We start from the raw sequence: 25,914 nt of genomic DNA, 5'->3' as shown, positions 1-25,914 counted from the left end.
TTTGGTAGGGAAAAGATTCATGACAGGAAAAAATTGCATGACTGTTACAAGTCATCCAGGCAACCTGGAACCAACACGCTGATTGATATGGCCAAAAGGAAGGAATTACACTCTGGAAAGATGGTGCGCAAAGTTTCTGAGAGGCTTGCAACCAGAAGAAAGAAAGTGAATAAGAAGGAGACCATGAGCCCAGTCTGTGTTGGCTTAACTGCACTGATGTGTGTGAAGGATGGGGTATGTCAGAAGAACGCTGGATGTCATTTGATATGGTGTTTATACATTCACTTTTGGTATGTAGCTAAAATATGGATTTTTCCTTCAGTTGACGTGAATAGAAAAACCCTAATCACGATCATTTTCAGCCTCCCAGCTCAAATAAATAATGAGAGATTCCACAGTGTGGTGTTCTGCAGCAAACATTAATACACTCTATGTGTGGCTTTGCCCCGTCCTACCCCCTCTTTAGTTTCAGATACTGTATTGTATTTCTTCCGACATGTTGATTCTACCTAATGTTAAATGGTAATTGGTAGTAGTATAGGTGGGGAGAGAAACACTGTTATATTTTGTTCATTTTTCACACTTCAGCAGTTATCCCTTTCTCTCTCTGGCTGTACGCTTATTAGTGTATGAAATGCAGGTGTGTGGGAAATGGCAAGCACACATTGACAGGTTATTTTGTTGGCCACTGCCTAATTAGTAGCATAGTGGATGCACCCTGCTAAGCTTTAGTGTGGTGCAGTAGAGCTGGTCTGTTCTAATTTCCTCACAGCTTTGATATTCAGCAAGAGATTGACGGTTAGCACAAAGAGCCAAAGCGCGACGGAGGCCTGCAGAAACAATGGCCCTTCTTGCTTGTAGACACCACAGATGTGAGAGAAAGCTGACTAAAAACAATTGGCCGACACTGTCTAATTGTCTCCAATGTCAGCATCATTAATGTTTTCCCATGTAAAAAGTAAAAGGCCAAGGTTGTATCCTCCCTTTATTTTGAGTCACATGATTATGTAACTTACTGAGATTCAGATTAAGTGTTAATTGTATTTGTGCAATAAAGAAACTGAAGCTACCTTGAATTTAATGAATATGTACTTAATTAATTTTGACAGCCTTTATCTTTATTACCTATTGAATAATCACAATCAGAATTAATAACATTTATAGGCAATTAAAATTACAGCCTATTTAATGATAATATATGTTTACATCTTTTGCTGAGATACAAATTATGAATACTTATTAGAAAAGAAGTTGTTTCCCTGCCAGGAGGGTTTCTTATCTGTGTTAACAGCAACAAACAACAATAATCAGTTCAGTGTGTAATAGTGCTTTTCACATCAGACAATCTCCCAAAGCACTACACAAGGGCACACGAGAAAAGGCTTCGCAGAATTTAAAGGTAATCACTAAATGGCAAAAATTGTAGTGTGCCTGGAACAAATGCTTCGAAATTACACACAGTAAGACAAGTCCGACAATATTTTAGCAGTTTTAAAGCTTTATTTTTTCCAAGAAAATACTAAAAATATAGAAGACCTTCAGGGGTGCAACATCAAATTCTCCACTGACGTGGTAATATCTGACCAGAACCAAACACCAGCATCCAGAATGGCTCTGCCAATGTCACCGTGGTTTCCTTGGCTTGCAAGAGCTAACAATTCTTTTGGGCCCGAGGTTTTACACAGAAATCCCAGTTCCTTGGTACTACAGAGCTGGAACAAACACAGCTTTGGTTTTACCAGTGCCCACAAGAGTAGGCAGAACGATGGGAAAAGCATTAAATCTTACAAATAAATATGCTTTGAAACCATGAATTCTTTCTGCCACCCACCAAAAAGCAGTAGGGCTGCTGCAAATAAAAAGAAAAGAAAAAGTCTGTAAGCAGCAAGGATACAAGCCAGTCTGAGCCCCTTGTCTTCAGGAATACCGATTTTCCTTGGATCTCTTTTGTTTATTAACACATATATATACATTGTAATGCATTTCCTATGAGCAATCTTTAGAAACCATCCATAGCTGACAAACTAACCCTATCCCCAATAAAACCAGCCCTATCCAGTATGTGGAGAGAACGATAACAATCTAAAAAAGGGGAAAAAAAAAAAAAAACCCAAAAGGAGCAAATAGTGTGACACAGGTGTGAAAAACAGGACCTCTAGAACTGAGGCTCTGACAGCTGTTGCAAAGAGGCATGCAGAACCCCACTGCTCTCAGGTGGCTGTTTTCCCAGGTGCGTGGACATGGGGCTCCTTTGCTGGGAGCAGGGCTGTCCCAGCTGAAACCACCTATCCATTACTGGGGAAGAAAGAGCCTTCCCTAACTCCTAACTGCACCTGTGGGTACTCTGCTGAGTGATGGTATTTAAAACAGCCCCACGGGGAGGATGTTTTCCTTCAGTTCATATCAACTTGTTTTGAGCATTCTTCAGATTTGTGACTTGTGAGGTTTTTTTTCTGACCTTGCGTTACTGGCCTGTGTGTCTTCATGTTCTATCTTGACTATTGGGCTAGCTTGTAGCACCTTCGTTTATGCATTAATTTTTTTCATTTAAGCAATTTTTGTATAAAAACCTTTAGGTTCTAAACAAGCAGTGCTTTTCTGGAAAGTAAGTGTGAAGATAAAATCCTATACTCCTATGCTTGCTGCTTATGGTGCCTATGTGGAACTCATGGGATACTGTGCTTGAGTGACTGTTAAGGAAGCAATTGCCTATGGGCTGCACAGGAGAAGAGGAGTAGGACAAGTGAGCTAAGGGCTAGAAGAGATTGAGGAATAGGGAGCCTATCAGAGAGGCTAATGGCTTTGTTTGCTTATCTTATCAGACTGAGAATGGAAAAGTGAAGCATAGAAAAAAGCCCTAAGGGAGAAAAGCTGTTTAAGCTATAAACTAAATTTGGTGCAATTAATAGGGAGCTAAAGTCCATCTAACCTTTGGGTTATCTGCTGGTAACCAGGTAAGTGTGAGCAGTGTCTACCTTGTCCCCAAAGGGAGGTTGATAAGTGTATGAAAGGCGTGGTATGAGATGATGTGCAGGGCTGGGCAGGGCATCCTAGATGCTCTATTGCAGCTGAAGTTTCCTGTGCAATAGAGGATCTGGTCAGAGTGGATGTGTGCAGGCATCTTTTGTGTGAGAAAAGGGGTTTTCTATCTGTCCTGACCTCAGAATCTGGGCTGTTAAATTAAACTGGAGTAACAAACAGAATGACAGAACTATCTGGACATTACATCTCCAAAGGAATGCATGCTAATGTTCCTAAAACTGAAGTAGCACATTTGAGGACTTCTTACTCACTATCTAAAAATTAGTCATGTGACTGACTTCCAGATTGGTCTTCTGCTAATTGGCTTCACGTGCAGGGAGGGATCAGTCAATAACCAGTAACTGCTGGGCGTCGACAGAAGCAAAACAGTGCATTGCTTTAGAATAGCTACAGTGTATGAAATCATTATGTTAACTTATAAAATCAATCAGTGACTATATATTACTACACTACTCGTTAAGCTGTGGAGCACATAAGCAGTAAGTACTTTTACAACCCTGAATGTCTGCTGCAGTCTCTTGTATTCAAATACAAGACCAAATTTGTTAATGCCATAATACATCAACTTTGTTATACTTGAGTCTTTTTGATCAAGCTTAAGGAAGAGAGTTACTCATCCGTTCTGCAGCTGTGTGTCCTTACACTGGCTTCACTCACCTTAGAAATGTGTACTTAGTTGTATCTAAGATAATTGAGAGCTCAAAGACAGATTGCTTCAATTTGGGGCTGAATATTACCCTTTTCTGCAGTGCAAGCAGGTGCAGGGAGGCTGTGCTCCTTGCATACCTACTCAACAAGTGTAAAACAGGAGCAGATGCTGCTTGTGTCAGAGAGCGACCTGGGAGGCCAGAGGCATGTTGGCCTTCTGATGGAATGACAGCCAAAGGTGAGACCTTGGGGGCTCTTTTAGAGCTGATTATTTCCAGGGATTTTATTTCCTATTGCAGAGGTCCTAGGGCTCAAGTCTTACCAAGCAGTTAATTTTTAGTTGTTGGGTGGGTAACTGGTTTTCTCAACTTGCTCAACTGTGCTGCAGACTGAGCATGCCTGTAACAGTGGCTTGCATTAAAACATGAGTATTCAGCTTGGTTTTCCTCACTTGATCTCTAGGCAAAGGGTAAGCTACAGAGGTCTGCAACTTCTAGGGCATCATCTTTTCCTCAGTGTGGCAGAGTGAGCGGTGCTGACGGATGGTTGTTCACAGTGAAGCACTGCCCTTGCATTTCTCAGAGCTCTTCAGTGCCATACTTGACAACAAAATGACAGAAGGTGAGCGCTTGTCAAAAACACTGCAGCCATATAAAAAAAATCACAGGTTCTGTCTGAATTATACATTTCTAGGGAAAATACATTTCTCCTTTCTTCTGCAAGGTGCCTTGAAAAGCCTTTAAGGGACAGTGCCTTCACTACCTGTGCTGGGAGGCCCTGAACCCCAGATGTTGTAGGACACAGGATTCCTTTTCCCAGCTAGGAGCTTCTGCACCTAGTAAATACCAATTTTCTCCTTTAAAGTGGTTGGAGTTTTGCCTCTAGAAATTACATTGCATTTCCTGACAAAAGTACAGATTGTATATACGTTTCAAAATCTAATCTTCTGGAAGTACTCTCCTTACCTTTTTTTTTTCCCTGTGTCTATTTTCTTAGTGCTCTGAGAGTTTACCTATATGTGTTTTGTTTATCCTAATAAAAGACAATTTAAATAAACGGTCACATTTCATCCATTACTAGTACCCATCAGAGAGATCAACAAATGAAGTGAATCTTCCTGGAAATAAGGAGGCCAAGGAAAAAATGTAGGTGAGTTTTCTAGTATCATTCACTTGGATAATGGCAGTATGCAGTAATGTATGCAAGAACAACAGTATCGACTTGTAATCCATTACGAATCAAGGTGTTAGCTTTGTTGCATGGTCTTGTTTTCATTTTCTAAGACTTCCCAGTGGCTTTTAATACTTTACATCTTCATTAAGGATTTTAAAAGCAAAGATCTTTGCTTACATTTAAAATACTTTCCTAGTGCTGTGATGAAGCAGTCACTTGCTAATGGATTTCTGAATGCCATTTTCATTACAATATTTTTCTAAGACCCCTCTCTTCCTCTATTATTACATTTGCTTTAGTAAAATGGTTGAGACTGCTCATCATGTACTTTAGGTCCTTTAAACATTGTTCATATTTACCATTATGTGAAGAGTCAGTGTTTTATTTATATAAGAATAAAACCATAATCCAGTTTGTATTTGGCAGCTAAGTGCGTTCATGCACATACATTTGTTCCCAGGATGGATAATAGGCCATCCTCCTTCAGTATGAATCAGTCATGTAGTTCACTTTGAACTGTATGTATGGAATATTGGCTGAAGCATTAGTCAATGCAGTCTTGTAAGTGTGTCGGGATTCCACGATGCCATAAGACTAAACTCATCTGCATAGGATAAATGGTGTTATTTAGGGGAGAGGAAGAGCTGGCAGCTTGACTATCTCAAGCCTGTGTAGCCTGTACAAGCAGAGGAGGATGAAATGCTATGAAGTCCTGCTCGTACATGAAAAGCTGCTGATAGCGGAGGACACATGAAATTACCTTAATTAAGGCACTTTTGGGTGGCTTAATTAAAGAGGCTTTGGTACAGAGTCTACCCCTTTTTTTAATGAATTAGTCCCCCAGTCTGGCAAGACACTACCAACCCAGCAGACTTTTCCTTGGCTGCTTTTCTCCAGTCTCTTCAGAAAACTAAGAATTAGCAGCTCATGGGATGGGAGCTGAGAGCCCAAACCTTTCCCTGTTACTCCATGCAGTGCCTGGGAGATGAAACAGATCCTTCACTGCTGCTGGCCAGGCTGGTATCTTGGTGGAGGGTTTGGCTTGGAGGTAGTTCTTCCAAGGTCCAGTACCTCTTTCTGCTTTAAAATTCTCTTCTGAACTGTACTAAAACACAGAGGGAATGCAATTGTTATTAAAATACAAATATTTCAATGGCAGTCACTCTATCATCATCCTATATTACAGCTATCTTGTTAATTTTAATTCAATAGAAAGATGAGCTGATTTTTGTTATTTCCTGGATATAGTTTTCCAAGTTGATGGCCCTAGAGAGACACTTGTACCTTACATAAGAAAAAACTAAAATGTATGTTGTTCCTGGCTCCACAGAGTACTGAGCAACTCTCTATGAAGAGTGACAGCAGTAAATACCAATAATGTTAAGATGCCTCACAAAAACTGCAATAAAATATTGTATTTTTACTAATCTTTTCTAGTTATTCCTGAACAAGTATGTCAAGAAGCTGACTCAGCAGCTCAGGATTTGCTCCACTGGGTAGAAGTCAAGGAAAGAGAAGCAATTCTTGGGCTTCATGAGTGTTATATTCTACCTTAATGCATCTTTTAACTGATCTGTCAGAAATATTTCAGACCTATTAATCCTGAAAATCTTCTTTCAGTTCGTCTGTGATTCATGCTGATAGCTCTCCTCTCTTGGAGCAATGATAACAATGCTTTATAGAATTCCTACACAGTAAAAAGCAGATACTACCCTTATGAGAGTGATGAATGCCAGATGTTGAATGTGCCAAAGTGAGGACAAAAGGCCCAGAGCCTTGAGCCTGAGGGCTGCTGATGGGCAATAGGAGACGTGAAAAACAGCAACAGAGGTTGTCTAATGACAGTACTGGTAGTGCTTCCTTTCTACTGATTTCTATTCTCGTTATCTATTGAAGATGCCTCTTCTTTGGAGGTGGATGGGGGTGGAGAGGTGTAATTGCTACATACTGTCTCCAGGCATTTTTATGACAGCTAGGATGATGAGCACAGGGCTCAGTGAGAGCTGGATAGGTACTACTAGAAAGCAAACACTGGTTACTGAATGCAACCCAAACAATTCCAGGTGGGGAATCCCTGCCCCAGCTCCAAAAGGTGGCTATCACAAGCAACGTAGCCCACTGGATCAGTGTCATGTTTTCAATCTGCTGAGCAGGTGAGAGAAATGAAGAGGGCAGGAAGGCAGGGGGAGACAAAGTACACACTAGAAGGCTGATTCTTATTAAGCTGTTCAATATTGTCCGCCTTGTTGAACGCTCATTCCTGTTATCTGATCTGCCCTTTTGTTTGATTTTTTTTTTTTTTTCCCCCCCCCCCGCATCAGTTCTGCTTCTAACTTCTGCTGTTTGACCATCTGTGGACACTCTGAACCTGTAGCACCAGTGGGGTGGATGGCTCTGTGTTAGACAGCAGGACAGGAGGGCACTGGGTATTTGACTCCTGTGCCATTGATGAGAGGATGATTTTTCTGATGTTTGACAAAGCCAGTTTGTTCTTAGGCTGGAACTCATAAGCGAAGACCTGTTTTGAAAGCATTACTCAGATACTAATTGTACAGCCTAGGAACAAAGGCCATGGAGCATCAGAAGCAGCAGAATCAGAAAATCTATATTGTAAGTGCAGCTGGCTTTTAGTAGCTGAGGTGGTGTGGGAATGTGTTCTGGTGCAGTGGTATAAGAGGAGATGGAAATTCGAATATCAAACTGTTCATCTTTAGGCTGTCAGCTCAGATTGGGTCAAGGTTTATTTGCTTATGTCAATAGCAAATAAAATTCTAGAAAGAGAAAGGCATTTGCATCTGTCAGTGCTGCTAAGTTTAGACGTGAGTTGTGGGTGTAACAGTTTGTAGTGGCTTTTAACTGCAGAGTGTTATTCTTCAGCAGAAAGAGTAAGAATAAGGACTATCTCACCATTGGGATATGCCAAGGTCTTTATCAGATCTGGATGGGCTTTGGGCCTGCTGTGATGCTTACACCAGAGTCTGCTTAGAGGTGCTCTGGGACCAGCAGCTCTGACCTTAGCAAGCTGCCTGTTTCCAGACTCTGACTGTCTGCAGGTTTGGTTGGAGGATCTGTCCTCACTTCCATAAAATACACCTAGTTCGTCTTTAAAAGTCAAGTGATGCTTTGATGGTGTAGAATATGCTGTTCAGACCTGCTAGTTAAGCTGGACTGTGATTCATGCAATACACAAACATGTATTTTTCACTAACCATGCCAGAATGCTGCCTTTAACAGCTTAATAAGTGCATGCTAGTAAAACAGACACTACTCTTGATGTGCTGTGGGAAGGAAAATATAAAAGTATAATTCTTGCCAAGCATTTGTTCTGAAGAAATCTGCTGCTCACTGAAGGCTGCGTGTCCTTGGCTGTTCTGCCTCCAGGCAGGCTCGCGGCCGTGTGTGTGTGCACGTGTGTGTTTGTGTTTTTGTGTTTGCTGGGAGGAACAGAAAGGCTTTTTTGCTTTTTTTTTTTTTTTTGGCAGAAGATATTGTGGCTGTAGGTCAGTTCATTCAGCATGGGACCCAAAGCCAGGATGTGTCAGTGTAACATTTTTATTGCAAGGTTATGCTATGCCTATTTGGACAGTTAAGCTGCAAACTTCTAAGCTGGTCCAGGATGCTGCTGTACAGAAGGATGCCTTGCCTCAGTAGTCTCACGTGAGCAGTGCCACGAGAAGGGACAGCCTGACTGGCTTTTTTAGATTGGAGAAGAGAAGGCTCTAGAGAGATATCATTGAGGCCTTCCAGTACTCGAAGAGAGCTTACAAGCAGAAGTGGGACTGACTTTTTATATGGCCTGATAGTGGCAGAACAAGGCAGAATGCCTTTAAAGTAGAAGAGAGGAGGTTTAGGATAGATGTTAGGAAGAAATTTTTTACTCAGAGGGTAGTGAAGTGTTAGAACTGGCTGCCCAGAGAGACTATAGATGCCTCATCCCTGGAGGCATTCAAGGGCAGGTTGATTTAGTGGCTGGCAATCCTGCCTATGGTAGGAGAGTTGGAACTGGTGATCTTAAAGGTCCCCTCCAACCTAAGCCATTTTATGACTGCAGTGACATCAGAGAATGAAGCAGCTCTGCATCTCCCCCTGTCCAACCTTGTGGCTGTAGACAAGGATGCATGCTGTACCAGCTCAGGTTAACAGGGGTCAGTGCCCCCTTGGCTGCACTCCCCTTTCACTTCCTTTCTCCCACACCTGCCACTGTAAATTCCTGCTCCCCTGAGGAACTGTGAAGATTAGATCCTTTGTTTAGGGCACTCTGACCCAAATCTTTTATTTTCTACGCTGAGTGCCTAAGTTAAGCTCCTTGTAAGGGTGATAATTTTGTATTTGTCTTAGAATACCACTTAGAGGCCTTAGCTGACTTTGGGTGGGCAAATGCTCAGTTTTTTTTCTGGAAATCACAATCCTTCAGGCTTTTCTCTAATTAGATGCTTCCTGGCAGAGACCAGAGCAGCTTACTGATGTTACTGAGCTGTGCAAACCTCTTGCAGCAGGGATTACTGCTTTGCAGTGACAGCCTTGCAGATGTTCTGCTCCAGATGTGTATTACATCCAACAAGAGGGGATGTGGCCATTACACTGAGCTCTGGCTGCATCTCCTGGATGGTTCAGAGTCAGTGGACATGCTAGCTACCTGACTATTAAGTCTGAGGGTATCGCATCTAAAAATCCAAATGGAGAATGAAAATGAGTGGAAGTTGTAGGTCAAGATGTACAGAAAAGCATTGAGCACTCTTTCAGACAGCAGCCCTGCAGCACGGCCACCTGTGAGAGATGGGACTGTTTCCTACCATAGCCAGGGTGCTATTCACATAGAAAATGAGGTGGTATTAATGCTCAAATCTTCATCATCCTCCTTTCTACACTGGGGCTGTGTGGCATTACACCAGGCTCAAGCAGCTCTCGTAGGGATGAGCTCACTTGTGGTATTTCTTCTTAAGTGTGCTAGGCAGCAGGATGAGTTTCCTGTCAGTAGCCAGGTGATGATTTCTTGTTTTATTTGGGATTGCTTGAGCTGGCATGCTTTGTTTTGAAGAGTGCTAGAATAAGCTGTAACACCTGATGTATTTGAAATCGTGCTTTTAATTCACATGTACAGCTGCTGACTGTTGTGAGGAAGTTCTGTGCTGTGAACTCTGTCCTTAAACTAGATCTTAATTCCCTGTGCTCGAGGAAACTTTACACTTAATGTGGAAAATGGAATTACATTGTCAACAAACAATATGAAGTCTCTCAGACAATGCAAGCAACAATCTTAGCTTGAAAAAGAGGATTGTCTTTAATAGCATATGGTAAGACAAGCCAGGCTTACTGTGGCAACAAACTTCCAAGCTTTTCAGAGTTGAATAATGCTAGAGGTTACATTCTGGATGCTACTTCTGAAGTTTCAGAATATTAACACCTAGGAGAAGAGGGATAGGCAGATGGGAACATCCTGGCCCTTCCCTCCCTGTCTTCTGTTTTGGAAAAAACAATCTGTGTGGCCAAGGTATCCCTGGCTAGCCATTAAGAATGATGGCAAAATCCTAGAGCTTCTCAAGCAGCTGCCAGTATTTTTTCATTATCCAACACCAGTGGTAATATAAACACTGAAATGTGAAAATCTGATGTTAGACAGGAACATGCTCCTAATAGCTTCAGCCTAAATATTTTGGCAATGCTAGAAACAAAGACAAGCTAGCCCTTGTAATGATATACACCTGGCACAAGGAGACCTGCTTTTTGTTTAGTCTGAAAGCAGTTTCAAATATTTTGATTCCTATACATTTGTATATGAACAGCGCTGTACCTCTGTAGGAAGTGTCAAAAAACTAACGTATTGTAGGGTTTTTAAATAGTTATGTGGCCTTCTGTGAAGTCTGGCTGCAGTACAATGCCCACCAACCAAACAGAATCACAGAATCACAGAATGACCTGGGTTGGAGGGGACCTCAAGGATCATGTAGTTCCAACCCCCCTGCCTAGCAGGGCCACCAAACATACACCTTTACTAGATCAGGTTGCCCAGAGCCTCGTCCAACCTGGTCTTGAACACCTCCAAGGACGGGGCATCCACAACATCCCTGGGCAGCCTGTTCCAGGACCTAACCACCCTCCTAGTAAAAAACTTCCCCCTAACATCCAACCTAAATCTTCCCTCTTTTAACTTAAAACCATTTCCCCGTGTCCTGCTATTATCAGCCCTTATGAAGAGTTTATTCCCCTCCTGGGAGTAAGTTCCCTTCAGATATTGAAAGGCTGCAATGAGGTCGCCCCGCAACCTTCTCTTCTCCAGGCTGAACAAACCCAACTCCCTCAGCCTGTCCTCATAGGGGAGGTGCTCCAGCCCCCTGATCATCTTCGTGGCCCTCCTCTGGACCCTTTCCAAAATCTCCATGTCTTTTTTGTACTGAGGGCTCCACACCTGAACACAGTACTCCAGATGGGGCCTCACAAGAGCAGAGTAGAGAGGGACAATCACCTCCCTATCCCTGCTGACCACCCCTCTCCTGATGGAGCCCAGGATCCCATTTGCTTTCCGGGCTGCCAGAGCGCACTGCTGGCTCATGTTAAGTTTCTCATCTATCAGGACCCCTAGGTCTTTCTCTGCCGAGCTGCTCTCAAGGACAACTCCCCCCAGCCTGTACAGGTGCCTGGGGTTCTTCCGGCCCAAGTGCAAAACCTTGCACTTTGCCTTATTGAACCTCATTAGGTTCACCCGAGCCCAGCTTTCCAGCCTGTCAAGGTCCCTCTGAATGGCCTCCATTCCCTCCACCGTATCGACTGCACCACTCAGCTTGGTGTCATCAGCAAACTTGCTGAGGGTGCACTCCATTCCCTCATCGATGTCATTAATAAAGATGTTAAAGAGCACCGGTCCCAAGACAGACCCTTGAGGGACACCGCTCGTTACCAGCCTCCACCTGGACATAGAGCCATTGACCACCACCCTCTGTCTGCGGCCTTTCAACCAATTGCTTATCCATCTAGTTGTCCACCCGTCAAATCCACTTCCCTCCAGTTTGGAGATGAGGATGTGATGGGGGACCATGTCAAAGGCCTTGCTCAGGTCCAGGTAAATGACATCAGTTGCCTTCCCTTCGTCCACCAATGCCGTCACTCCATCATAGAAGGCCACAAGATTAGTTAAGCATGACCTTCCCCTGGTGAAGCCATGCTGGCTATCTAGGATCACGTGCTCGTTCTTTATGTGATCAAGCATATTGTCCAGGAGGATCTGTTCCATAATCTTCCCAGGCACGGAGGTGAGACTCACCGGCCTGTAGTTACCCGGGTCCTCCCTGCTCCCCTTCTTGTAAATGGGAGTGACGTGACCCTTCCTCCAATCGTCCGGGACCTCACCTGACAGCCACGACTTCTCAAATATGATGGAGAGCGGCTCAGCAACCACCTCAGCCAGCTCCTTCAGGACCCTGGGATGCACGCCATCTGGCCCCATAGACTTATACTCATTCAGTCTAAGGAGGCACTCTCGGACTTGCTCAACCCTTACAGTGGGGAGGGATTTACCTCCTTGGTCCCCACATAGAGGTATGGGGGTGCAAGACTTAGGGACATGAAAAAGACTAGAATCCTGGCCACCAGTGAAGACCGAGGTGAAGAACTCATTCAGCACCTCAGCTTTCTCTTCATCTGTTGAAGCCATTTCTCCTTTTAAATTTACCAAAGTAGGTACGCCCGTTTTGGCCTGTCTCTTCTGGCCAATGTACCTGTAGAAGGTTTTCTTATTGTTTTTCACGTCCCTGGCCAAGTTCAGTTCTGCCTGCGCCTTGGCTTTCCTGATCCCACGTCTGCAAGTCCGGACGGCATCCCTGTATTCTTCCCAGGTGACACAGCCTTGTTTCCAGAGCTTGTACACCCCTTTCTTCACCCTCAGTTCTCTTAGCAGGTCCTTGCTGAGCCATGCCGGTTTTCTACCTCTCCTGCCCACTTTCTTAATCAGGGGAATGGAGACCTCTTGTGCTGCCAGGAGGGCATCCTTGAAGAGCAGCCAGCTCTCCTCAACGTCCTTATCTTTGAGGGCAGCGCGCCAGGGGATCTTGGCCAGCATTCCATTGAGTAGCTTGAAGTCTGCTCTTCTAAAGTTCAGCGTCCTGGTCCTGCTCTTTACCAGGCCCACATCGCTTGAGATCACAAACTCAACCAGGGCATGATCGCTGGAGCCTAGGCATCCTCCAACCTTGACGCCTTTGATGATCTCCTCAGCGTTGGTGAGCAGCAGGTCCAGCAACGCTTGACCTCTGGTCGGTCTGTCCAATACCTGAACCAGAAAGCTATCATCAATGGATTCCAAGAGCCTTCTGGAGCTCTTGCAGCTCGCCGTGTGGTTTTTCCAACAAATGTCCGGATGGTTGAAGTCCCCCACCAGGACAAGAGCCCGTGAGGCAGACGCCTCACGCATCTGGAGCAAGAAAGCCTCATCAGCAGCCTCCCCTTGGTCAGGTGGCCTGTAGTATACCCCTAATACCAGCTGACCTTTATTAGTCCCATCTCTAATCCTAACCCACAGGCTCTCAACCTGTTCTTGACTGTTTCTCATGGGGAGCTCCTCACAGTTTATCCAATCTCTGACATAGAGAGCAACTCCCCCACCCTTCCTACCTCTCCTATCTCTCCTAAAGAGTCTATAGCCGTCGATGGCAGTATCCCAATTGTGGGAGTCATCCCACCATGTTTCTGTGATAGCAACAATGTCATAACTTTCAGAATGCATCACAGTTTCCAGTTCCTCCTTCTTGTTACTCAGGCTTCGTGCATTAGTATAAAGGCACTTCAGCCGGGCTGTCCGTCTCACCACCTTCATAAGCGATCCAGGATCCGCTAGAACAGCAGCATCCCCAGCATCCCCCTGCCCTACTCCCTCCTTTTGCACCCTGCCATCATTGCCCACATAGTTTGGTACAATCCCTCGAATGAACCGTTCAACCCCAGTAGCCTTTATTTTGCCCCCTTCCCCCTTCATTCCTAGTTTAAAGACCTGTCAATGAGTCCCGCTAATTCTTCAGCTAATACCCTCTTACCCCTCAGGGACAGGCTGCTTGCATCAGCAGCCATCATGCCAGGTGCAGTGTAGATTGCCCCATGGTCAAAAAAGCCGAAATTCTTGTGTCTGCACCAGCTCTTAAGCCATCTATTTAAGAGTTGGGTTTTTCGGATCCACCCTGTACCTTTTCCCGACACCACGGGCGTAGAAGAAAAGATCACCTGCACCCCAGCTCCTTCTAGTATTCGCCCCATTCCCCTGAAGTCTTTCTTGATGGACCTCAGGCTTTCCTTGCCAACTTCCTCGCTGCCAGCCTGAATTATTAAAAGTGGGTAGTAGTCTGAAGGCTGAATCAACCTAGAAATTTTCTTTGAAATGTCCCTGACCCGTGCCCCAGGAAGGCAGCACACTTCTCTGCGGGTGGGGTCGGGCCGGCATATAGGGCCTTCTGTTCCTTGCAGAAGGGAGTCACCTACAACAATCACCCTTCTGTCCTTACGTGTAGAAGCAGTCTTGAGGCTTGATCAAACCCTTGTTGATGTCTATAGCCTCTGGCATTACCTATCAGATCATTCACTGAAAGGTGCAAAGACTGACTTTTTTTTCCCCCCTCAATTTTCAGAGGCACTTAGCAGCAGCACAGCCCATCAATGTCTACACATCTAGATCTAGGCCTTCAAACAACCAGGAAAAGAAATGCTGTCTCTTCGGTTTCTTTATTTGAAACATAACATTTTTAAGATCAAAGCTAAGCTTTTTTGTGTGAACTCCTCTCCAGAATTTCAGCTCAGGAATGCAGAAGCAGCGTGATTATTTAGTATCTCAGGCAGACTTCTGCACGTCATCTTTAAGTGGCTTATACGACAGAACAGCCTGATCTCCAACAACAGCATCCCTTCCTTAATGCTCTGTTGAGCACTTTTGTATGCAGCTGGTGATGATTCAGAGTTTAGTGCTTGGCCCTTTGCCTACGAGTGTGCAGCAGCAGTGATGGAAACGGCATCCTGCAGGAGCCACCGTGGGAATGGTGCTGCGGGCCCTGCAGCACGTCCTGCAGTGCGCTGCCCGCATCGCTTGGGTTGCATTTTGCACGTAAACTTTCTTGAAGCATTTTCATCTTATTAGGAGTCGCTTTCTATGGCCAATGTAAATCATATCCTTATCTTCCTTACGCAGCAAAAGGAGGAAATAATAGAGTTAGGGATGAGGGGATTGCTTGGCATTCTAGCACAAGGCTGCCATTGCAGTGTGAAGCAAATATTTCCTGTTGAGCAAACAATCAACAATGGCAATTGTTGCTGGTTCACTTGCAAGACAACGTAGTGAGTCAATGAATGTAATGTCTCCATCTGAGATGATGGTAGTGGGAAGCTCTGCTGCAAACACTGAACTTGAAGCTTGAAGTAGCTCAAGCCCTACTTGGTTAACAGCTTTCCCATCCCTACAGATCAGGGATGTGGATTGGAGGCCACAGCTGCACGTCTGAATGAGACAGTCAAGTCAAAAGTATCCAGTGCAAATCAGATCACAAGCATCTCATTCTGAATTTCTCAGCTGAGTGCTTTTGGGGGGAATAATACAAGACAGCCATGCTGAAGGCTGCAGGGACAGTGTTGCTCTATTCAGATGAACAGCTAGTACAATTTGTCTGCTTTTTTTCTACTTTTTATCCTTAGGAATAACGTTCCCGAGGAACCTTTTGATTTATTAATGCTTATCATCATCTAAATTGCTTTTGTCTTTCAGTTATTGCCACATATTATTGTAGGTGATGTTCATAGGAACTTCTGGAGAAAGAAAAATTATTAACCCCTTTTTTGCCCTTCCATCTTCTCTTGATTTTAATAAGACATGAAAGGCAAAAATTTGAGACATCTGTTGTTTCTTTCAGCCATTTCCACAGAGACATTAGATTGCATTTCAAGCACTCAGCTGAAACAAAACAACTCACCTTGCGATAACACTGCTTTATTAGATTACTGCATTGCACTTGTTTGGTATGATGTAGTTTCTTCTGAGTCTTCCTCTATTTCTGCATTAAAACAGTGTTTTTGTGCAGTTCTATGGTAATTTATTATACACGAGTAAGCATGTACGTGATATGCAGAGAATGAAAGAAGTTGGTTTAAAAAGTGCAACTAATCCCCTGAATCTTCTGATCAGATCTAGAGATGTAGCTAATGCAGGATTTGCCATCCACCTTAATAAGCTGTAGTGTAGAATCTATATACCAAACAAAAGCACTGACAGTGAGAAAATGATGCACGCTCCTTCTGGTGATAGAAATAGAATGTTACGACTCAAGGAACACAGCAAACTTCACTTTGTTAAAATGGGAGTGAAATAAATAATTTTAAAGCCAGGTAGCTAATGAAAACTAATCTTAGCATGCTGAGCAAGGTTTTTACAACAACTGTTCACTCTACGGAGTTCTTCTATGTTCTGTTTGAATGAGGATGGTGCAGTCAGTGTCATGGTCTGCTAGCTGAAGTGCTCTGCACAGGGCTGTGATTCCTCTGTTCACACTCTGTTTGCAGCTTCAGACTCCAAGTAAGAGCTTCTGGAAAGGCCACGTAAGTCAGAGAAGTTACAGGGCAAACCACTGGCTCCAGCCAACCCATGCAACAAGTACATTCGGGTGGCTGAGGGCTTGGAGGAACGAGCTGTTCTGCATACGTGCCAAGAGCAGGGAGTCCTCTTACATGCTAACAAACACTTTGGGCCAGGCTCAGTGCCAGAGCAAACTTCTTAGAACTTCTGGTGCAAGAGAATGGATTTGATCCATTACATAATTCTCTCTGTATATAGCATTGCCAGGAATAGTGCTTGAGGATATGGTAGCAGCTGCCCTGTGGTATGGCATGTCAGCAAAAATGAACACGGTTGGAAAGGATGTACGTTTCTTTTCCACGTGATGATGAACAGCTGGGTAAGTGGGAGAAAGTTTGTCTGATAGTTCTACGGAAGTAAATGTGTTTGTTCCTTGCTCACTTTCTGTCCTGTTGAAGGACTTCCAGATGTGCTAGCTAACTTGGTGAGAACCCTTATGTCAACTTGGAGTATTGTAAGAATTTAAGGCCAGAGACAAAGTGCCCGATTTTCTACTGGCATGAATTAATAGAGCTCTACAGCATACATTAATGCTATGGTGATTTTTATCAGCAAAATACGTGGCATAATTATCTTAGCACAGCAAGTGAGGTCAAGTGGTGTAATGTAATCCAACGCCACCTAAAGAATGCATGTGACAGCTTTGCTTTGCAAGAAGGGAGTAGAAGGGCTTGCTGGAAGGAGAGCCCAAATGCTCTTTAATTCACGGAACTAGCATCTGACCCTAATTATCTAGTGAAAATGGAGGTAGTGCAGGCACCAGAAAATGGTCAAGTCTGCAATGGGAACAAAAGCATCAACTACTGTTGAGGTCTATGTAAAGTTCAGCTGAGAGGAGGAGAGAGAGAGAGAGGCAGAGTGGCTCCAGTTGCACATAAATACTTGATGGAAAGTGCACTGAGGAAGCAGGGCATTGGGTTATTTCTCATAAGCTGTAAAATTGCTTATAAGTGAAATGAATTGTTCTTCCTGGAGAAATTAATTATGAAAGTAACTTTACAGAGCACTGTAATAAGGATGTAAGCAAAACAACAGTGGTATTGAATTCAAAAACTATGCATAATGAGAGGGTTATTAACATGTCTATGATCAGTACCAAGAGACCTTGACTGTTGTACAGTAATGTAAGTTTCTAACTGATTTTATTTTGCCTGGCATGATGTTAGTTGTTTACCAAAGAACAAGGTCTAAAACAGCATTATCAAATCCTGGAGTAACTTAGTATGGAATAACTCTTATTCAGTGACGCTTCATTATCTTTCAGTCTGTTCTTTCCATATGATTTCTCTCATGGTAAACGTCTGTGCTTGCTAAAATCTGATTCTGTCCTTGTTCAGCAGTCAACGAATGGGCACAGAGATACTTGGCTAAGATTATGTGACTAAGATTTATTTTTTTCACCCAAGCTGATAGATCACACCTCATTCCTAGGATAGAAAGGTAACTTGTTTACTATTGTCATTTATCATCATTGCACAGCCTGTCAGGTAAAATACTGCGACTGTTTAGAGGTCTCAGAATTGGGACTTCTGCACTCCACTCCTGATTCAGCCCAGGACACCATCAGCCTCCTCTGTGACAAGGGCACATTGCTTGCTCACGTTTAATTTGGTATTCACTGTGATCCTCATGTCCTTCTCTAGAGACCCACTTTCCAGCTGGATGGTGCCCAGCATTTGCTACTGTGTGGGGCTGCTCCTCCACGGTGCAGGATGTTGCACTTTCCCTTGCTGAACTTCAGGACATTCTTCAGGATCCCAGTAAACCCTGGTGGGTCCCTTCCAACTTGGGATATTCGATGTTTCTATGATATTCAAAAAGAGTGTTCGTGGTGCTGTAGAGCGCAACAAAAAGTTTATTGCCACAATATTCTCATGCAAACTTGCTCAAGTGGCCCGTTTTATCTAATGAGCTACAGAATACACCGGGGAAGTACTTCAGAGAAGTGCATGAGAGACACTGCAATAACTACTGGAGGTTATTACAGCCTCCCCAGTGTGATACTGGTGAAACCGGGTCCCATGCCTCAGGAGAATGTTCTGGATACTGAGTCACTTTCTTGCTTTCCAAGAGTGTGATATTTGTCCCTGACAGGCTGGGAGCAAGTGAGATCTCGTTCTGCAGGTAGGAGCATAGTGAATCACTTCTGAGCTATTTGCTCTCTCTAAATGTGTCTTTGCACTCGTTGGCAGGTGTTCACATCTCAGTGGGAGAACATCACCACCTGTCTGTCCTTGTAGATAAAGGGAGCACCTATTTCATCCAAATTACATGAAGTGAGCATCCATAAAGCAGGGTGTACTGCTATGAAGGGCAGGTTGCTACAATTTGCCTAGTTATCCTTTATAGCTGCAAATTTAATTTGCAGCATTGTTAATTACAACACAATTAAAGTATTTTAAAAAGCCATGCTAAATGCTTAATCTTCTGATTTATCCTCCAATCAGTTTGTGCCTTTTTTTTGTGCATAGACATGACTGCCATCCTAGGAGGGAGGAACAAGGAAAGATCATGCCACTACCTCTAATCAAATGGTTAATTTTTTCAAATGAATCCATATTATCTGGATTTTTTATTTGTAATCATACTTGTACTCTGGTTTGAATACCTGCTGATTAGTTAGTTGTCATCTTAGGGGAACATGAAATTCTTATATTTACCCAGATATATTATGCCAGCCATTATTCAGCACTGATTGGTTTCATGAAAAAATATACATTATTTCAGCAGATAATCTGCTTAGTCTTATTCATTGTGTCAATTATGTACTCAAATAGCTATTCCCATTTCATTTTTAATGGAGTTTATTAATAATTGCTTATCTATGCAGTGATTGTGTAGTTTGTTTTTTCCTTGTCCTTATTCTCTCCCTGTTCCCCTGAAATGCCTGCTATAAAGTGGTAAACATATGGCTGCAGTCATGCCCTGAGGGTAACTTCAGCCTGTAGCCACAGTGGTATCCACAGGGCAGCTCTCCTCAACAGTGCTATGACAAGAATTAATTTAGGCTTCGCAAGGGTGGATGGATGTCACTGCTCTAGAAGAAACTGAGAATGCAGGGACAGTCACAGCAGGTTCATGCTCCCTTCTTTCGCATAGAATGAGAGGTAATGACTTCAAGTTGTAGAGGAGGTTCAAATTGGATACTAGGAAACATTTCTTCTCAGAAAGAGAGGTAATAAATCAGCACAGGCTGCCTGGCAAGCTGGGGAAGTCAATGACCCTGGAGGTATTCAAGAACTGTGGAGATGTGGCACTGAGAGATGCGGTTAGTGGGGATGGGTTGGGGTTGGACTGGATGATCTTAGTGGTCTTTTCCTACCTTTATAATTCTGTGATTTACTGTATGAGATACTAAGGTTTTATTTACATATGGCAGGTGAGATTATCTTTGTGTTCATTAAAAGCTGCAAGTAACTTGTAGTCTAAATGAGGAATAGGAATATGCACGTTCTAGCATGGATAATAGCTACAGTAAATTTGACTGTAATGCCTATTTGGTAAGGTACCACACTTGATTTCTGCAGGTACAGTTATGTACAGCGCTCTCTTAAATAGCTTAGTTATGAGAAAAAATTATATTTTGCAAGGATGAACAGATAGGATTCAGAATCTGCTGTCTCTGGATCATTCTGGGTAAAAATTATTCATTCACAAGATAGGTGTTTCTGATGCCCTTCACTGTAAATCCTATGGGTTTAGAAGGCATTTCAAGTGAAAAAAAATCACTAGCATTTCCTTCAATTTTGCAAGTCGAAAATCTCACAGAATGACAAGTCTGCCTGCCTGAATACTCATCAAAGTCCCATCCACGGGGAGAGCAGGCTTAAAACATACTTTTAACCGTGGGGGGGGGGGGGGGAAAAGGTGAAATGTTAAGCAAGCTAATTATTAGTAAGATTTTGCTCAGGTACAACAGTATGACTATACACATGGTGGGAGCTGCTCGTTTTTATGATCTCCAAGCATTAGTGAAAACAATGAAAGGTGACCAAGATCTCACTAAGATCTATCCCAAAGAAAGAAAGTTAAACCTTTTAAGCATTTTCCTTTACTTTCCATTTTCTTTAGTGTTATCCTACTTGATATGGTTTATGGCTATGGTGAAATTGAGGATCTCACCCAGATTCTTATCCATTGCAGTTCTAAGTATTCTGTTATTTGTGTTTCTCTTACTTAACCCAACTGCAGCACTCTCTTGTCTAGTTCTTTGGAGCTGTGGAGCCATGCATGTGCCCCCTTCGGAACAGGTAAGCTCATATGGCCCATACCTGGCCCAGGGAGCTGCAAAGAACAAAGCAGTTATGCTTCACGGGGTGCAGCAGTTGGGCTTTGAACAAATGTCAGTGTTATTTTCAATAAAGCTTACTGAACATTATCATCTGTGAATAACACTGGAAGCTAGAGATATGGAGACTGAATCATCTTTTAAAACACAGACTTTGCAAATCATTCCAGATACCTGGTTTGGGTTTTCATGTTTGGAGATTCAGCAGGGAGGAGGTACTGTCATTCAGCTCTAGCTATCTCTCCTATCCCTCTTGTAACTTAGTGGCAATCACCAGTTCCTGTGTCTATGTAAATCTGCATGGAGATAGGAAATTGTGAAATGCTGGAAGGACTCCATGGAAGATCTTTTCATGATATTAACAATTTTGCAGTAATCTTAAACTATCATATATATTATTATTCTTTCCCTCAGTTTCATCTACAACAAATAATCTCCCCAAATGCACCCTTATTTTTTCTTGCCAAGTCTCCTCAGCTGGCCTGTGCTTCAGTTTGAAGCGTGCCATTAGAAGCTGACATGCTGTTCTCTGCAATGTCCCACCAGAGCTAAGCACAGCATGAAGAAACCACCGTGTGTCTTATGTATGTGTTTATATTCCAGTATTTGTCTTTTGTTTGCAGCCATATATTGCGTTCACTTAGTGTAACTTCCAGAAATGATGCACTTATTGTTGCATGTATGGAATAGTTCATGCGTAGAATAGTATAGAATTGTGTATAATAATACCCAGCTTAAATCACTGCTCCACTTGAACAAGACCTGAATTTTAATCCCACTTTCTAAAGTGCTTCTAGTCTTCCCCTACCAGTTTATCAGCTGTGGTTCTCAAAACCGTGCACGATCTGTGATAAAGCTATTCCAGGTTTTGGAAGAAGAGGTACAAAAGGGTAAAACCTCAAGATAATGGTGAATCCATCTGAGTTTGCCTCTCCACAAGGATGTGCATAGCCATGATGTCATTCACTGACATGAGTTTTCCAGCAGAAAGTGACCTAATCCTGGACTTTCCCCCCATCCCAGTGCTAGTACTGTCTGGGAACTGGGTAAGTTTTTGAACACATTCAGTCTTAGCTTCCCAATTTAACAAAGGAGAAGTGATATTATTGAAGTGCTATGACAAACTGGCTCTTTATGCTCAAAGCACAATCTCTCTTCTTCTTTTATACAGGAAGCAATAACTAATCTCTATGTAAACATTGTGAAATCCCATGTTGGAAGCTTGTATTGCCTCTGCAAGCTTTTTATGGTCTTAATGGTTTATTGCATCTGCTGTCAAATCACAATACATATATATTACTTATTACACAGAATCATATGGGCATTATGGATTATCTCTTATTTTAAAGAACTTGGAAACAATGAACTGAATTCATGACCCAAGCAAACACTACTGGAGATGTGAAGTACTTATAGAGCACAGGGGCATCCATTAGAAAATTCAGCCTGAGTTAATTTCTCTGTTGTCTGTTAACTCGGGGAAAAAAAAAAGAGAAAAGTAAGCTTGTCTGGCAATTAATGATTCATTAATTTGAATATCAGTGTGGCTTTCATCCTACTTGTTATTGCAACCAAAAGGGTCTGCAACAAAGACATCATGCTCTAAATGCTTACTTTTCAAGGTACTGTAACTTGACCTAGTTCAAAGTGAATAAGAACAACTCTGAAGCTGCAATATTGAAATTATGGAAGGGAAATGTTTTGACCCATAATGCTTTAATTTGAATAAATAAATAAAATAATGGAAGAATTGCCTTAGTGTCTCTCTGGAAATCAAAGAGATTTTATGCTCTGTTCTGGCAGCACACAACAGACAGAACATTGTTGCAAGATGAAGATGTCCAGTGTCTTGGCACGGTGCAACTCTATACAATGGTTCTTTTGCAAATCCTACTATTGCACTGTATGAAAGATTGGTTTGGGAGTAGAGAGGGTGATATAAGCAAAGTGGTGGGGAGTTTGGAATGAAACCTGTGGCTGAAGGGAAGCCAACAGGCAGCCCAAGGAAGGATGCTACAATTCAAAACACTGGCAAAACTGCTCTGTCTTAAAGTGGGGGCTATTTGAAACCAAGGTCAGTCCAGAACTCTGAAGACTTAAATAAGACCTCTGTGTTATTCAAAATGGATGCATTTATTGATGTATAATCCTATTTGTAGCCTTCATGTTCAGCTTCTGGTTGCAGACACAGATTCTGGTTGAGTCTTTTCCACTAAGCCAAAAAGCCCTCAAGTACCAAGGATTTTCTCCTGTAAAATTAACATAATCCAATAATTTGTTTTCTCAATTAAAAAGATCAAAAGTTTGAAGATTTTCTCCTCAAGCCTTGGATCACTTTTTTTTCCTATTTTGTTTTTTCTGCAAATGACTCTGTGCCATCTTTTGAAGAGCTGGATTATAGTATCATTATTTAGATCCTGTTGATGTCATGGGAGAATTTTTTTCCTGTAGTTAGTGAACATCCCATTCTGCTGCAGCATCTCGCTGGCAGTGTGTCTGTAATTATTTGCACGCTGCTTCCCACAGCCACTACAGAGCCTTTGTTTTCCAGCATAATTTCCCCTTCTCTGTTATGGCTGCCTGCAGGAGCGTGGATTTATAACTTCGCTTTTGGAGCTGTTAAATGCGTTTTATTTTGCTGACTAGTTCCAAAGAAGATGACTACCTTCTGAACTTTCCCACGTGGCCTGGGTAGCTGTACCTGAGCATATTGCACCAGTACAGCTCACGTGGGCTCCTGGCTCCTTTCCAGGGCACCATTACACGTGTTATTAACCAGCTCTAAGGCAGATAACACTACTGAATAACAACACAAAGTCTCATTGTTTTTTAAAGGTTTACTGGGTTAAGAAGATGACGGGTTGCAGTCAGACAAGAAAGAGGCAGGAGGTCTGAGCAGCAATTCACAGTGAAGTTTTTTTTCCTTTCTTTCACAGATCTTTCTAACTAAGGTTGCCACGTCTGGGGCAATGTTCCATGTACTGGGTGCCATGGTGTGCTACGGGTGCTTGCCAAGGAAGGAGATGGAAAAGCTGTGCCTTTGCCAGTGCTTAAAGAATGAATCTGAAGACTGCTGCGGTTCAGTGGACCGCTACTGTGAGCAGCTCCAGCGTGATGACAGGAGGCTTTTGAAAATGAGCTCAACTTCAGATTTACCCTGGTACTGTCCATTATGAATCGTGAGACTTGTAGCATTTGTTTAGTTAACAACAAAGACAGCAATTTTACTTCAAACTTCTGACTTTAAAGTTTCTGAAGTTCAGCAAAAAAATAGGGTAGAATCAAATTCTGCAGTGACTGCATGCATTCAGTGCCAGGCTCAGACGAGCTTGGTAGGGTCACTGCTTTAGCACAGAGATAGAATCATGGAGAAATCTCTTTGGTATGTTGTGACAGGACAACGGGAAATGGTTTCTAACTAAAAGAGGGGACATTTAGACTGGATGTAAGGAAGAAGTTTTTTTTTACAATAGGGCTAGTGAAGCACTGGCACAGGTTGCCCAGAGAGGTGTTGGATGTCCCATCCCTGGAGACACCCAAGCTCAGGCTGGACCTCAGCACCCGATGGAGCTGTAGGTGTCCCTGTTCACTGCGGGGAGTGGGACCAGATGGCCTTTAAAGGTCCCTTGCAACTCAAACCATTCTGTGTTCATTGCCAGATCCTCTCCTTGTCCCCTCTGGGATTGCTGGGAAGAACAACCGTGTTGTCCCAACGTTTTGTCCGCATCGGACGCCGGAATCGCCCCGCAGCTGCTTCTCTGGAACCTCTGGGAATGCCGCTTTCTGCGAACGGCGTAAAAGCGCTCATGAAAGCCCCTCGTGCGCATTTTCGACACCCCTCAGAGCAGCACCCCGAGTGCCTCCCGGCGACCTCCCGCCTCCTTCGCGTCCCTCGGGATCCCGCTTCCGCCCCGTAGCCCCGTGAGTCGCGGCAGGGCCTCAGAGCGGCCGCACGACCGCCGCCCGTCAGGGAGGTGCCGCGCACAGCCCGGGGCGCGGAGCCGCCGCACCCCGCACATGCTCACTGGGGCGCCGCGGGAGTCTGGGCATGTGCAGAGCGGAGCGGGCCGGGCCGTTCGCCGCGCCCGCCGCGCCCCGGGGCTGCGAGAGCCGCCCGAACGTTGCCAGGTGTAGCCGGGAGAGGTGAGGCGGAGCGGGGCGGGATGAACAGCTCGGACGAGGAGAAGCAGCTGGAGCTGCTGGTCAGCCTGAAGGACCGAGGTAGGGGCGGGCGGCGCCTCCGGCCGGCTCTGGGCGGACCGGCTCTCCCTCCTTCCCTCGGCCGCCGCCGCGGGCTCGGGCGGTGGGAGCGCGGCCGCGGGGAGGCGCGAGGCGGCGGCGCGGAGGGCTGTGCGGGGCCGGGGCGCGGCCTGCGGCGTGGGGCCGGCGGCGGGCGGCGCGGCCTGGGCGGCCCCCGGTTAGCTTAGCTTTCGGGCCCCTGTGGGGAAAAAAACGCAGGCTTGGTAAACGGGAGCCGGCGCGACGCGGCTCCGCGCCTGCCGGTTTTGTGCGCTGTCGGGGTGGGTGTCGAGTGAGTGATGGCGGGGCCGGCTGAGGGCGAGGAGCGCGGCACGTGTCTGGGTGCTGCCGCCTCGTGTGCTGGGAGCCCTCAGCGACAGCTGGCTGTCACTCTGGCCTCCCACGGTGTCGGTCCGTCCTGTCCCCTTTGGAAGAGGAACTCGACGGGAGTGCCGAGGCGTGGAGAAGTGAAAGCGTGGCTGAGATGGGCTTCCTGCAAAGGCTGTTTCGTGAGAAGATCCTCCTTGTTTCTAAACTCCGTGTCCCTGCTCTGTTGTGCGTGGCAGGAGCTGTTAACCAGCTCGTGAAACATCCTCTGCTCCACTCCTAATCACTTCCCGGTGATACGGCCCACGGCTGGCCCTCATATGCCACGAGTTTCTTTGCTGCCTTTGTAGTTCCAGTGTAAATGAACGAAGGGCGCGTTAGGTTCCCTGTGTGTCACTGCTTAGTGCTTTTGTAGGGAAGTTCGATGCTTCAGCCTTATGAACGCTCAAGTCCTAAGATATCAGAACATATTGTGTTGTTGGTAAGGAGGGACAAGGAAAAAAGTTGGATACTCAAAAGGTAGCCTGCATCTTCACTAGTCAGTCTGTTTCCAAACCAAACTGGTCTAGAAAAGTTTTCCTCTTGACTGTTTAGACAGATG

The 25,914-nt window shown here is 44.2% G+C and overlaps 1 protein-coding gene across 5 annotated transcripts in view; it reads left to right on the top strand.

Moving 5' to 3' along the window:
• Positions 1 to 2,404: 2,404 nt before the first annotated feature.
• Positions 2,405 to 25,914, top strand: part of SHTN1 (shootin 1) — an 80,245-nt gene continuing 56,735 nt past the window's right edge. Inside the window, exons 1-6 of one of the 5 annotated variants that reach the window (XM_090145550.1) lie at positions 2,607 to 2,743; positions 2,823 to 2,954; positions 3,792 to 3,928; positions 4,153 to 4,311; positions 4,771 to 4,839; positions 23,684 to 24,968. In XM_090145550.1, coding sequence (XP_090001676.1) covers positions 24,911 to 24,968 — 58 coding nt within the window. In that variant the 5' untranslated portion in view covers positions 2,607 to 2,743; positions 2,823 to 2,954; positions 3,792 to 3,928; ... (1 more) ...; positions 4,771 to 4,839; positions 23,684 to 24,910. Of the gene's footprint in view, positions 2,440 to 2,606; positions 2,955 to 3,791; positions 3,929 to 4,152; positions 4,312 to 4,770; positions 4,840 to 23,683; positions 24,969 to 25,914 lie in introns of those variants that run through there. The other 4 variants (XM_090145551.1, XM_090145552.1, XM_090145553.1 and 1 more) reach the window with 4 other exon arrangements.

This window comes from Phasianus colchicus, chromosome 8, assembly GCF_987193195.1.
Source record: "Phasianus colchicus chromosome 8, bPhaCol1.hap1.1, whole genome shotgun sequence".
Lineage (NCBI taxonomy): Eukaryota > Metazoa > Chordata > Aves > Galliformes > Phasianidae > Phasianus > Phasianus colchicus.
Note: the sequence above shows the minus strand (reverse complement) of the source record. Positions and strands in the feature narration are given on the sequence as shown.